General features: G+C 41.3%; 1 protein-coding gene across 3 annotated transcripts; it reads right to left on the bottom strand.

Moving 5' to 3' along the window:
- Positions 1-8,001: 8,001 nt before the first annotated feature.
- Positions 8,002-12,192, bottom strand: agtr2 (angiotensin II receptor, type 2). Of its 3 annotated transcripts, none has more exons than XM_048231704.1 (2): positions 11,966-12,192; positions 8,002-10,423 (listed from the first exon to the last, which is right to left on the bottom strand). In XM_048231704.1, the coding sequence occupies exon 2, from the start codon at positions 10,372-10,374 to the stop codon at positions 9,292-9,294; it is 1,083 nt and encodes a 360-aa protein (XP_048087661.1). In that variant the 5' UTR covers positions 10,375-10,423; positions 11,966-12,192; the 3' UTR covers positions 8,002-9,291. The 3 variants fall into 3 exon arrangements, with proteins under 3 accessions (XP_048087661.1, XP_048087670.1, XP_048087679.1); XM_048231713.1 differs by having other exon boundaries at positions 8,002-10,420; XM_048231722.1 differs by having other exon boundaries at positions 8,002-10,420; positions 12,020-12,192.
- Positions 12,193-15,064: the final 2,872 nt, after the last annotated feature.

Genomic DNA, 15,064 nt, shown 5'->3' with positions numbered 1-15,064 from the left:
GGTAAAGACTGGAAGTTGTGAAGGCTAAATAAAGATTATATACAATTAAGCCCAAAAGCATTCCTTCATCTTAGCCAATTTTGATTCAAAAATTCATTTTATTTGACCAATCGGTTTCTATAGCTTGTCTGGAAATAGTCTGGCACCTGTCAAAAGATGGAGACCTCCGAGATATTGCTAACAAGCAATATATCCACTGGGATGTTGGACCACTCCTTTGAGGTTGGTTTCTTCCCATGACTGTGGTCTTCTGTTCACTTCACAGAGGGATTCACACAGCCTGATGCCCCCATTCTGGTGAAGCGGTTTACTTTTAAGGTTGCCTGGGTTGAACAACATTCCAGAACCGAAGAACAGAAGACATGATCATCAATTTCTGGAGGGCCCACACACTCAACACCCCGACTACCCATCAATGGTAAAGTGAAACAGGTGAGTTGCACCAAATTTCTGGGAGTGCACATGGCAGAGGACCTCAAGCCTGTTGGGAAGGTTACATTTAAACTCTATTCCTCTACAGATTACAGATCAGGCCTACGTGTCCTAAAATGTAAATATTTTGAATTACATCAGCATTGTCTCATACTGTATTTTAGTAGGCTAGCTGTGGATGAAACAGTTACGTCCGGTTATGTGATGTTATATGTTATGTAAGGCCCACAGACAGTGGCAGCAACCTGGACTATGAAACATTATGCACACCATGGTGTCACAACTAGAACTAACATTGTCCAAACAACCTAGACACAGATTCATTTTTTTATTAACTTTGCCAAAAAAATGGATACAGGCCCTTTTGGCCTACATCAAAATTGATTTTACATCCCGTGAGAGGTTTTTATTTACACTAATGTGCAGAGTACAAGTACAGAGACAACAAAATGCAGTTTGTGTCTAACCAGAAGTGCAAAAAAGCAGAAAAAGTGCAATGTGATATACAAAGTAGGTGGTGCATAGACAGGACAAAAGATATAGTGCAGTGTAGACAGTAGTAAACAGTTGATTTCAGAAGGTGGTTTAGAGTAGTATGAATTAAATATAAGTATGTGCAGTGTATTAACAGTAGCCTTTTAAGAGCAAAATAAATATGACTATGTATTATGAACAATGTATGAACAACATGTACAGATATGTGCAATGTAGTGGCAGTACCAATATAGTAGTAGTAAAAACAAGATAAATATATGCAGTGTAATATATTACAGAAAAAAACTGAATAAATATGGATATTTAGAATTAACCATATAAACAGATATGTACAGTATGTACAGCTATGTGCAGTGTGGTAACAGTACCATTGTAGTACAGAGACAGTAACATTATAATAGTATTAAGAATAAGTGTGTGCAGGATGAAGAGCAGTAGAATATGGCTATGTATAAGTGTAATTACAGTATGTACATTTGTAAATAAATGGACACTGGATGGAATAGGGTAGTGCAGTTGTGTGTGTGTGTGTGTGTGGGGGCTCCTTGTTGTCCCTGTCAAGGCTGCCATGGACACCTCAACAGGCACAGGCAAGGAGGCATCAGGCGAGGGCGGGGGGGCTTAGTTCGTTGGATGTCACCGGGATGCAGAGCTAATGAGATGAGATGAGATGATTTGGTCATAGACCCTTTAAAGTGCATTAACAAACATGTGCGCCCTAATATTGAGCTAATGGTAACTTGGGGACAAACAAAAATGTAAAAAACTAGGTTTAGGGTCAACATTTTTTGTAGAGCATTACGCCAAAGCCCGAGTATCTGCGTTGGTTTTGAACATTTCAACTAGAAACCCTCACGTTAATGATTTAAAAAGTAATCCCTTCAACTGACCGGTATCACTGTATTCTGAATATCATCTATGTAAATTATAACTGTATTTAAAAACAGTTACTCATATTTTGTATTTTAATACGTAATCCTGTTACATGTATTACTTCCCAACACTGTGGAGTAGCAACCACATCACTGGCCAAGAAAGCCCAGCAACTATACTTCCTCCATATAGCCAGGGTGCAGCACTTCAGTTCTAAAAGGTTCTGGCTGCCCTCTAGTGATGATGATGTTGTATCACAGATGACAGGCAGCTGCACTAAGGAATTATCCATGTCCAAAAGGCACCACTCACAATAATAGTTAACTATCACTGCCAGCTCCACTGAGCAGTTTTAGGGACGTATTTTTGCATTTCCTGAAAGTGAGTTAAAACGCTTGTGTGCTACACCAAGTAAAACACATCAATTAATGGTCACATAATGAGATGAAGAGAATGCAATGTGCAATGGAATATCAGTTTAAAACAAAGGTTTGAATTCTGTGGCGATATTCCCTATCCACCCTCAACCTGATTTTGTAAGAGTGTTTAATGGATATTATTTACCTCCAATATAGTTTTTTTTATTACATACTGGTGCATGCCATAGACCTAGTGTGTTTTCTGTCTAACATAAACATCAAAGTGGCATAAAAAGACCAGAAATAAGGATTTGTAAAGCTGCAGCACACAAATAAATATTTGACTGCTAGGGCACAGCACATCGGCCTGATCAAAGAGTAAAGAAAAGCAGACAGGCTTTGAACAGAAAGAGTCCAGATGTATTGATCACTCAGAAGAAGAAAGCATGGAATGTTCTGCGGATAAGAGTCCTAAAAGGTTCTGACTGCCCTCTAGTGGTCATAATTTTGAATCACAGGTGGCAAGCAGAAGGAATCTCACTAGTCACTACTCACATCAGATTTAAATAAGCATGATATTGCAAGCTCCCCAGAGCACACTATGAAAATCGAACAGTTTCTTGAAGAACCTCAATGTTACTTCAAAGAACCCAGGGGCTCTTCTGAGAACTCAAATGTTCCTTGATGCTCTTAGAGGTGTCTGCAAGAACTTTAAAGGCACACTATGCAGGTTTTTTAGCTTAATATGCAAGTTTTTCGCTTAATTTACCTTCATTTAACAGCTTCAGAGTCATTGGAATGGTTATATTACTTTTTTCGGGTTGAATGGTGGCCGTCTCGCTTCCCCCTAGCGCCTGTGAGCGGAAAAACCACCCTTGCAACTGTGGGCCGACGGCCTCAGTGTCAGGAAGTATAACGAGTGTAACAAATTGCTTTACTGCATTCAAATACACATACACACCAGGCACCGGCTAGAGAAAGGTAGCGATGGAGTTTCTCAGATATTCGTCATGACAAAGCCAGCGAAAAAGAAGCAAAAACCGAGAAAACAGTAAGGAAATTGCCAATACTGCATAGTTTACCTTTAAGAATGGATTCTTCCAATACCTTTTCTAGAAGGTTCCTCACAGAACCAGAGTTTCCTCCACAGTTTAAAATTGAAGAACCTCCAAAAGTTCCTCAATGATCTTATAGTTTTTACAGTGCAATGTTAGGGTGCTCGGATGGTGATATTTTTGCCCACAAAGGTTTCGCTGTTGGTGACTGTGTTTTTAGTGCTAAATAAACTTTCTTATTGATTGGCCGCTGTGGAAAATCCACTGCCTATAGCACAAGGAATTTAACACAATTATTCAGTTATGATATAGCCTTCAGTTCAATAGCTGGGATCCTTTGAGATCTAAACTGAAGACGGTAGGCCCACATGTGTTCCAAATGGACCAGGTTAATTTTGTAGATGAGAGGTCAGAGAATTAACCAAAAAACACAGCTTTGATGCTTTCCCTAGCTCGTCTCTTGTTCTTCTAGCATGGAAAAGTGATGTAGAATGTAGGTAAGGTGTGATATCACATAACAGACAAAGACACAGATTCACCCTTTTAGAGGTTTGGTGTTTCAGTCTTAATTCAATTTAATTCAGTTGAGATATTCTTTGGATGCTGTTTCGGTGTGGGGTGAGGGTCCTTTATTTCTCCATATACATGGCAAGAAGAATTAGAAAGAGTAATACTGGATGTGAATTGGCAGAATGCTACTGAGAGGATGCACACCTCCTCTATCCGTCATATACTCCACCTATCAAGGTCAAGACTTGTTCATATATATTCTGGTTCTGATCCAACATGCCTTAGGAACCAGGAACACTGTATCATAGGCTCTGTGCTTCCTAAGCTCCATCCATTTTGCTCTGCAATTTTTGATACATTTTTATTTTATTTATTAGTTTATTTGTCAGGGACAATGCAGCACACATTATTACATACATAATTATCACAGTCAAATACACACAGGTTTTGTAACATACACACAGGTTTTCACTAGTGACATTAGTATTTTCACCAGACATTAGTATTAACACTTAAATCCAAAACATTAACATACAAAAAATCCAAACATTAAAGTGTTATGTGTAATAAAGTGGAATGACAGGAAAAAAGTATTGAACACGCTAAGAGAAAGCAGTACACCAAGGCAAGGAACGAGCTGGAATCTGTAAGTAGTTAGAGAGTAATTATCCCTCCTATCTGTGCAAATTAATATAAGCTGGGTTAGTACATTGATGGGCTATAAAAACGTTTTTTCATTAGCAAGGTGTCACACAAGAAACATCTCATGATGGATAAAAGCAAAAAGCTCTCCCAAGACCTTCACAACCTTATTGTTGCAATGGAACTGTTTACAGATGCATTTCATAACTTCAGAATCTTCCACTAAGCAGCACTGAGGCCATTATCTGCAAGTGGAAGAAACATCAATGCATCATCCACTGGCCGCACATAGGACCTCCTCGCAAGATTTCTGACCAGGAAGTCAGAAGGATAGTCAGAAGAGTAGCCCAGGACAACTTGGAGAAAGCTCCAGAAAGACTTGGAGGCAGCAGGTACAATTCTTACAGAGAAAATCATGCACTCCATTACCATGGCGTCTGCACATTCATCCCACATGACTTCATTACTTAAAAAAATATGTTGAAGCTTGTTTAAAGTTTGCTACACAGAATTTGGACAAGCCTATGAAATACTGAGAGAATGTACTGTAGTCTGGTCAGACGAGAGCAACATTGAACTTTTTAGATGTCTTACTACACACCATGTTTGTAGGAGAAATGGCACTGTACATCACCCTAAAAATACCATACCAACAGTGATGTTTGGAGGTGGAGGCATCATGGTGCGGGGCTGTTCATCTCATGGTACTGGCAGACTGCATACAGTTGAAGGAATGATGAATGGAGTCATTTTTGTCCGGGAGAACCTTGCCATCCATCAGGATGATGAGGATGAGACGTGGGTACACCTTCCAGCAGCACAACCATCCAAAGGAAACTCTCAGTTGGTTTCAGAGAAAGGAAATCAAGGCCCTGACTTAAATCCAATTGAACATTTCTGGAAGGAACTAAAGATCAGGATTCACAAGAGGGACCCCTGGAATCTTTTTCAAGAAGATTTAAAGACTATCTGTTTAGATGGATGGGCCAAAATCACACCTGAATACGGCGACTGATTAGTCGTCATACAGGAAATGTCTTGAAGCTGTCATTACAGTACAAACAAAGGCTTTTCCACCAAGGATTTAAGAAATTTCAGTAGGCACGTTCGATACTTTTTTCCGGTGTCATTCCACTGAGTTAATACTAATGGCTGGTGAAAATTTCATGTGAATAGCCTCACTGGAAGTATAGTTACTGGAAATAACAGTTGACTTTGTATTTTGTTTTTCTTACCTATTTTAATGTATATTGTATCGCATGTCAATATTGGTTTTTCATTACTTGAAATGATGACTCAACAATGATGTTGGAAACCTGTGCAAAAACCCAATAAAGATAATTTCAATAATAATATGTCTCCGTAATACAGGTGTCAACCCTAAAAACCCACATTACGGCAAGATCTTTTGAGAGAAAGAATACCTGTGTGTGTGCTGTAGTGTGTGAGAGGGACGTGCTATGTCTGTGTGTGTGTGTGTGTGTGTGTGTGTGTGTGTATGTGTGTTTTACTCCAGTATAGAGTGTATTCTTACTGGTGTTGAGGGAAGATGGTAAGGAGAATTAAGCTGCACTGCTTTATTAGTGTAGAGACATTTGTGTTTAAAGACACATAAATACAGAGTATAGTTCTCACATGCAGATACACACGATGACTGATCTACTATCTCAACAGAGCCAGATCAATCACAAATACCCAAAGTACAGTCGACAAAGGTGGCGGATGATGGCGAGACTGATCAAATTTTCTATGAAATTAGGCATACTACATTTGATCAATCAATCAATCAATCAATCAATCAACCAACCAACCCACCAACCCAAATGCTAATTCAGTCAGTTAATCACACAGACTGAGGACATATTTAATCAAACCACAGCCAGTTAGTTACTTGGTTATTTTGGTCTTAAGACATGCCAGTGATATTCTCTGTACTTCTGTATTTGTCTTCCATAGATGGTGGTGAGCATAACTCAGGAGCTCCCCTTACTGACAGCAGGGTGCACTGGTACACCCTGGTAGCTGTTTTTTTTGTGCTACTGTCACTGGTCTTTTTGTATTATCGGTGAGTGTCTCTGGTTTGTTTTGCTTTGCTGCAATGAACAAAAATGATGGCTGTATATCTAGTGGTTTAGAAAACAAGTTGTCCTCAAGTGATCATGCATTTAGTATTATAAGGAAAGATCCAGAGTTAAAACAACCTATTTTCAAACCACTGACAAGGCTCAAAATAGCCTTACTTCGGTGATAGCATCGTTAGGGTCCCTACAGACAAACCAAAGTATTGTAAACTTTAAAAGTGTACAAAGAGCTTATAACAAGACTTTTTCTGAAAGAAGCACATTGCCTGACTTTCTGTTAGCAATTTATTTTGACGTGGCCAATGAGTCCAGTGTGTGTTACTGTGATGTGTTTTTCTGTTATTGTATGTTTTCACTAGCAGAACCAGAACCAGACCTCAGCTTGCCCGTCTGATGGCAGGAGGGACCAGAGTGGAACGGGAGAGTAGGGAGAAGGCTGCCATGCATTATCAGATCAATGGACAAGCAGAGAGAGCGGGAGAACTGGTGGACACCCAACAAACACATGACGTTTGGGGAACTTTCCCTAAAGGTTCATTGAAGGTACACAAAATGAAATCTTTAGAGGATGTTGTGGGGACATTTGTACATACGTCAGTCCAGAAATGTTAGGCCTATGCTTTGTGGCACTGTGCAATTTGCAAGGCAAATTCATGAAATTTTCAGTTTTTGAAGAAGACCCCCCCAATGTATTGAATAAATGTGAATACTGTGAACAAACACTTTTAACCTTTCCAGGAATATTTTTTATTATTACACAAACATCATGATATATCATAGATCAAATTGTCTTGCAATGAATAGTCTAGTTGAAATGAAGAGTATTTCAGAATCACTGTATCATGATACCATCGTTATAGACATAGACAAAATCGTATTGTAGTTTGGAGTAGGCCTACACCAGAGTCCTAGCCTGACGAGCCAGACCCACATTAAAATGTAGGGTCTGGGCACTCACCGTTTGCAGTACTCAGTCCGAGGGGCGGGATAATCGGTTGTCTTTCAAATTCCCTCTGCACGCAATAGGACAGCGCTGAGTCCCATACGTTTTCCCACCAGCGGAGCTAATTGGCTAGTTGGCTACTTTTGCCAACTTAAAACAAGTTTAAATCATGTCACACTGTTGGCCAACAGCAACATCCATCTTCTTTGTTTTCAAGTAGCAGGGAATTCAAGCCAAACCGTTGCAACTCTGCCATCAATCATTATGTTAAGCCCGCCTAACCACTCTATACACGCATTTGATTGGGCTGATAGAAGTTAAATTTTTTGGGCTCACAAGCCAACGGAGAGTTGCTAGACTAGCCCTGGAAGCAAATGTAATTTGCTGCTGCTAGGGTGCGTCTAGATTTCTAGGCTACCAGAGTCCTAATTATTCTTGCCTCACTAAATGCCGCAAAGTGTCCTCCTTTTTGGTGTTATGGAAATGGCCACCCTAGATACAATATATGAAGGTGCTATGCCATTCAGAGCTTTGTAAGTAATTAACATAACCTTGAAGCACCAATTAAAATAGAAACAGGAACCTGAAAAGGAGAGAAGATGAGGAAACAGTTGGAAATTGTACCGCACGTTTATTCATGTTTTCTCAAGTGCAGACAAGTTATTTTAAAAGCGCTTTTACAGGTTCTGTGGACAGGCACAACACATAGTGAGACTAATATTACAAAGTTCAGCACAGTTTTATATGTTTATATAATATCATCAAATTATTATTACTATTAATTATTAACATTAACACGTTTTATACATGTCTCATGTTCTAATAGTAACATCAGTACCGATGGTTATATTAGGTGAATATATTTTCTTTATTTCCCTCGTCTGCAGCACACCTTCACTTTAGATAGAGAAACTTTGGTGATTCTTTATGTACAAAGAAGAAACCTGCTGATTCAAAACACATGTGAAGGACGCCTACTGGCAAATTGGTATAAATGTAAGCAAGTATTTTAAATATGACACTTTATAGCCCTACTTCTAAACTACAGCCTAAACCCTGTGGGAGAATACCCATTTATATGAAATAATGTATAAAGTTTATACTTTAAGTTTATAAACATTTATCACCCGGAGAGAAGAAATACTCTTTTCTGATTGGCTGGCGGGGTGGCTTTTAATTCTGAATAACGGGACACCTATGAAGTAGATCTGGTAAAAAAAATGTAATTGCTGTTTCATATCAATGCTTATGAATGGTAACTATAACAACAATAGTAGGACAACGGTTGAGACTGGAGGCAGGCTTCGCAACAATGGAATCAACGGTAAACAAGCTAACTGTCCATGCTATCGCTGTTATAGGGCCAACAACTTCAAATGAACACTCACAACATTAGAACAAAATGGATGTCCAGTTCCTCTCACCTTCCCAGAGCTTTCCTGGATTTGATTCATTGATTGATCGAGTTAAACTCAAAATGTGTCATGTTCTCATACAGTAGGGTGTATTAGCAACACTTTTTTACAATTACCAGTTAGCTTCCAATGTGTTTCTGGGTCAACTTCGTCTCTGTTCATCTGTAAGTAGTGTAATGTTGTGATGATCAGTTCAGTATGATACAGATAGAGATTTAGTTCACTCTCAGTGGTTTAAATACATAATCTTTGCCCAGGTTTTTCTCTCCCATGGAGTCTCCACTCTTCCATGCAGAGAGCTAACCTGAAGTCTGCTCTAAGAGCTTAAAGATGCTCGCCAATCTGGACTTTGAGACTCTGGAAAGCTCATGTCATCAACAGGCCCTTTCTTGGCTTTGTCCAGGATAGAAGAACCTCAGGGGGAGCCTAAGGGTGTGTGACTGACGAGTGAAAGATGCCCACAGTGTGGCTCTGACCACATGAGCATTATGAGGTGGAGGACGAAGCCAAGCGCAGGTTGGCCGTATCAGGGAACCCCGGATCCCTCAGGTCACTCAGCTTCCTGGAGAAGGAGCTGAGACGCGTGCTGATGGAGTCTCTCTTCTGGGACAGGCGCGGCGCTTTCTCCTTGTAGAGGCGCCACAGCTGCTCGCGGAAGTGGTTCCCCACGAAGCAGTAGAGGAAAGGGTTGATGGCGCTGTTGGAGAAGCCCAGGCAGAGCGAGAAGGACATGAGCGCCTCCACAGCCTTCTCCACCCAGCACGGCATGTGGACGCCCAGCGAGGCCAGCGCACTCAGGAAGGTCAGCACGTGGAAGGGGAACCAGCAGAGGAAGAAGGCCAGCACCACGGCCACCACCATGCGCAGCACGCGGTCCAGGTGCTCGGGGCCCTGCTCGATGGACGGCGTGTTGAGCAGGTGGCGCCCGATGCGGTAGTAGCAGGTGACGATGACGGTGAGCGGGAGCAGGAAGCCCAGCGTGTTCTTGGCCAGCGCCTGCGCCGGGTACCACTCGGCCGACGGGTAGGCCATCACGCAGCCCGTCACGTTGAGCGCCGCCAGAGGGTGCAGCTGGCGGAACCAGATGTTGGGCACCGTGCTCAGGGCGGCGATGGCCCAGATGGCGACGCTCACGGCCCGCGCTCGGCACACGCTGCGGCTCGACTGCGAGCGGAACGGGTGCACGATGGCCCGGTAGCGGTCCACGCTCATGCAGGTGATGAAGAAGATGCTGGCGTAGACGTTGAGCGACAGCAGGCCGCCGCACACTTTACACATGACCCAGCCGAACACCCAGGTGTAGTCCAGCGAGTAGTAGACGGCCCAGAACGGCAGTCCGGACAGGAACAGCAGGTCCGACATGGCCAGGTTGACCAGGTACGTGTTGGCCACTGTCTGCCGACACGAACGCCGACAGAGCACGCACACCACCAGCACGTTGCCGAGGAAACCGAGTACAAAGATGACGCTGTACATGGCGGGGACGAGGCCCTTCTGGTGCAAAGATGGGGAGAATGAGTCGCAGGACGCCTCTGGCACAGAGATGTTCTGGCCATTTTCGGTATCCATTGGGATCGCTGCTCTGGGCTGACCTCACTGGAGAAACTGAGAGGAGCTGCTGAAAATGGGGGGAAGAAGAAGTGTGAGCTCAGAAGACAATTAAGATGATAAACAACCCTTCTGAGTCCTTCGAAAAACTCATGCTTGTGTTGTTAGAACGTTGCCGCATGGCTGTTTGCAAGAAAGCAAAATGTAAAAAAAAAGTCCCAAAGGGCAGCCTTAAATCATACACAAAATGTTATGGGTTGCCAAAAAAATTGAGGCTCTCAGACAACTGAGTCTCCAGTGAGTTAAGACACATGTGAAAGGGTACCAGTTGTCCATCGAATGGAGGAATATTTCCCTGCTTGTTTGCGTAAATACCCTGACCATTGCAGCTGTTCCTTCCCTGCCATTATATAATTACGAATGGGAACTGAAAGAGGGCATGACGAGCCACACTGGTGCTTCATCAGGAGTATAAACTGACAGTAAGTAGTGAACGTATGTGCTTACTACGTCTGTGTACATATGGGAAAATGTTAGTGTGTGTGTATGTGTGTGAGTGTGTGAGAAAGATGTAGAGGAAGTACTTCGGATTGAGAATGCATCCATATGTGTACATTTGGTGTGACTGCGAGGCAATAGTTGGCCAACTATTATTGGCTGTTTCATTGTGCAATGTGGTTCTCAATGTAGTTCCCCCTTAGGACATTTGTAGCCTGAGAAAGCCCCCTCGCCTCCTCCCCACTCGGCTGAGGGGGCCCCCATGACTCTGGACGCACTCCACCAGCGGCATTATGTAACGCAGACACGAAGGCTGCAAAGAGTTGCTCATATCCGTTCTATGAGAGGACTCTTTACAATATTGCACAAGACAAATATCACCTATTGCAAAGTGCGGTGGTTATTAAGCCATAACCAAACCAGGATATAATAACTCATACAAAATCCAAAACAAATTGGTATAATTTGTTGCTATGAGTTGCTATGAGTTTACTTTTTTTGTTGGAGGACTGTATAGCATACATGAGATGTTATTTTCAGGGAACCTTTGGAATAGGTATTACAATTAGACTAGAAATTATATCATATTTAGGTAAACATATTTACCTAAACAATAGATAAAAGAGTTGGCTACCATTTTGATTTTCATCCTGAATCTTTGTCACTTTTATGGTCAGCGTGAGATAATTCAGGTAAGCTGTTTTTGTCTAAGTCTATTATCAGATTCATACAGTTAAGTATTTTCCAGTTTTTAGATGTCCAGTTTTTTCTCTGTGTTTTCACTTTCACATGTAGATATTTGAAACAGAAAGTCTTCTCTCGTCTGACTCTGGTGCAAATACTAAGTTTCACATAAAAACATCAAAAATACATATGAACTATGAACCTCTATGATGTGTTTTCTCTCATATCACCACACTCGCTGGAGAAAAGAGGTCTGCTGTGCATTTTCTCTCCATGGAATGTGCCCAGATTAGATTACTAGTTAAAACACACAGCAGGCTAATCCTTCCACACGTAACTCACACGGTATGCAAAGCCATGTTTACCTTACAGTTATTAATATTGCACAGTTCACAATTCTATAGTATGGCAAGTTTGAATTGATCCTTACACAGTGACAGATGTTCCAGTGGTTGCCAGTTGCAAGTCCAATCTCGCTTTTTACCGTTTCTTAATGTTCTGCAGACGGTCCAGTCAGAATAAAACAGGAGAACGATCCAGCCTTTAATCCAAGCAGCAGTCCAGAGATGTGAGAGCAAGGTCCAGTAGTATGACTTGTGTGTTTGTATGCAAGTGCGTGTTGTGTATGTATCTGATCAGCCGGACAGATGTACAAGCTCTCCCAAAGTTTTTATGTTTCCTCTGCTCTTGAGGGACATGTCGATGAGGAGACGAGGGAGGAGGGATGCAGAGAGTGGGGGGGTTGGAGGGGGATAGAAAGTGAGTTGACTGTATGCCAGAAGTTCAGGATTGGCCTTCCTCGATCGCCAGTAAAAACCAGTCCCCAGACTCCTGTCAAAAATAATGACGCTCACACCACGTCACAAAGAGGGGCTGAAATTAAATCAAGATGTTGTTGGTGTGGATTTTCTGTCTTAATTAAATACAGAGGGGTTTTTTTTTCCACCATGCTGAAAGACAACACTATAATGATTGATAAATTTGCTTCTAATGAGATGTAAGATGATGGTGATTGCAAGGTCCCTACTCATTGGGAGCTGTTACAGATCTTAATGATGATGATCGTACTAGCCGTTCTTGGTATGCTGCCTGGGAAACATCAAAACATTCTCCAGTTACCGAAGTAATGCAAATAAATAAGATGGCTCAGATTTGAGGTCAGGTGATCTGTCTTGTGTAATTTCACATCTTGTAAGTAACATCATCTTTAGTAGCATCATTAATGACAATTAAGGAAGAAGAGGCCTTACTTTAGTGGCATCGGCTGGGCTTGAGTTCTTTTTTTCATGCAGATGTATGTGTGTGGGGGTTTGCCAAGACTCACAGAAGTGTGCATGCATATGTGTGTGTGTAAGTGTGTGAGTGTGTGGAGGGGATCTTGCCCTTATAAACATGCCAATTATCTGATTAACCAAGAACATGAGCTCTTCCGTTTGGGGCAGATAAGTGTCTCCACAGTTTCCGGGGAAAACAAGAAGCACTATGTCTTTTGTTTGTGATCTCCTAAATATGGACCTATGGGTATTTTGATCTTGTAGCTGTTTCTCTTGTAGCCTATCTGTCTAATTCTTTCCCTTTACTTTCGGTAACCTGTATGCGCAATGCTTCCTGTGAGCTTTGTATTACTTTTCCAGGATTCCACGTTCTCCTAAAACTTCATCTGATGAATAAGAGGGACTGTTGAGAGGTGTTATAACGCACTTGGGAACCTCCTGTCATTGCTCAACACCAAAACTGAAGAAATGTTGGAAGCCAGCTACAGAACAATAACACACCCTTGCACGACATTGTGCAAAGAAAATGGCAAGTACAAAACATTACAGCATTGTCGAGCAGAAAAGAACGGAGGAACAAGAAGGAAAGTTGACCAGAGATCACCTATCTGAGGGCCGTCTGTAGGGTCATCTCACTATTTGATAAATGTAAGAGGATAAGCTACGTAAACAGAGCAGTGGCTATTGCTTATGACCTCACTGTTTTGCTGGAAGGCAAGAAAAGATAAAAAAAAAATATATATATATATATCTTAATCTTTGTGGAATTTGAGCTGGAGAGGAAATGCAGTCTCAATCACAAAATAATGCCAAAGGTTATGGACCGCGTATTGCACTTTATATGTGGAAAAGGACAATTTAGCCTCTCTAATTTTTGGCTCTTCAAATCAATTTTGAACAAATCTTTTTTTGCCCAGTATTGTTGGAAGACAGCAGCATTACACTGCTGAACCATGGAACTACTCACACATGAGAGTTTTGGGCACTGTTGAAGGAAATCTTATAAAATGCTACGTTTGGCCCTCTGGTAAAGTTCTATTGAAAATACATGATTCTTTTCTGACCTAATGAAATGATACACCATATTTGGCACTAAAAGCACATATGTAATATATATGATATTGTTGTATGATCAGTCATATAGGTCACGCATCACCTTGCATTGCTCAGCCCTTTCCAACAGCAGCAACTTCAGAAAAGGACAAGAGTCAATCGAGTGTACTTTGCAATGCACAATTATTTTGACATTTTTGCCACTAGGGAAATGTTCTACTTCCATTATCAACAGCTACATCTCTATTGCCGATACAAAAACTGTTGCAGGGCCCTTTGTGACTATACACTTTCGACCTTGAATTTAAGTCTTTTTTGTTGGATTGGGCTGTGGCACAGAACAGAAGGCCGACTCTGCCATATCTTTATATGGACATTCCTCACAGCAGTGTTCCCTATGGATTGCAAGGGATTCTGAGGCACACCGTTGAACACTGGAGAAAAGCAAAGTGGAGTCAGCAGTATGGTTCAAATCTGTTCTAATTATCATAATTGTACATTTCTAAGTATGTAATGTGAGCCTATGTCTGTGATCAGCATCAGCAACGTTTGTCCACATCAGGTTTGATACTGTACTGTAGAACACGCCATTGTCAGTGTGTTTTTTCTCTAGTTGACGTTCTGTCTTTTTTATGCATCTTTTTGTTCTCAGGCCTTTGTGTGCCTGCGTTGCCTTGAACCCCTGGTTCTTATTTCTGTTTTCTGAGCTTTCTGTATCTGGACTTGTTTTGAAAGTTTTTTTGTCACTGCTTATTTTGACTTCACACTGTGCCTTCGTTGAATATAACCTTATTTGGGTCTGCTCATGGGTCCAACCTGTATCTCCAACCTACTGTTTAAGTGGGGACACAACACTATATCTCCAACCTACTGTATATGTGGGGACATAATAGTATTGTCTCTGATGTGACAAATTAGGTGGAAACATATCAATTATCAAATTGAACAGCAAACACTCAACTTTCTGTACAAAAAAAAGGAAAGAAATTGAGAGGAAATTGTATGACTTTAATCAGAATAAAGCATGAATCTACCCCCAAAACTGGCACATTTCATAGTCATTTCCTACATTATCACAATTATATATTATCGCATACAGTTTATGTAAGTAAATATTTTCATGTAACTCAAAGTTATGTGTATGTCTTTTATTATGAATGTGTCCATAACCATTTCATTTGGCATATGACATGTATTGGAGA

Source organism: Alosa alosa, chromosome 2 (assembly GCF_017589495.1).
Source record: "Alosa alosa isolate M-15738 ecotype Scorff River chromosome 2, AALO_Geno_1.1, whole genome shotgun sequence".
Taxonomy (NCBI): Eukaryota; Metazoa; Chordata; class Actinopteri; order Clupeiformes; family Clupeidae; genus Alosa; species Alosa alosa.
The sequence above is the reverse complement of the archived record's forward strand: the minus strand, read 5'-3'. Positions and strand labels throughout refer to the sequence as shown.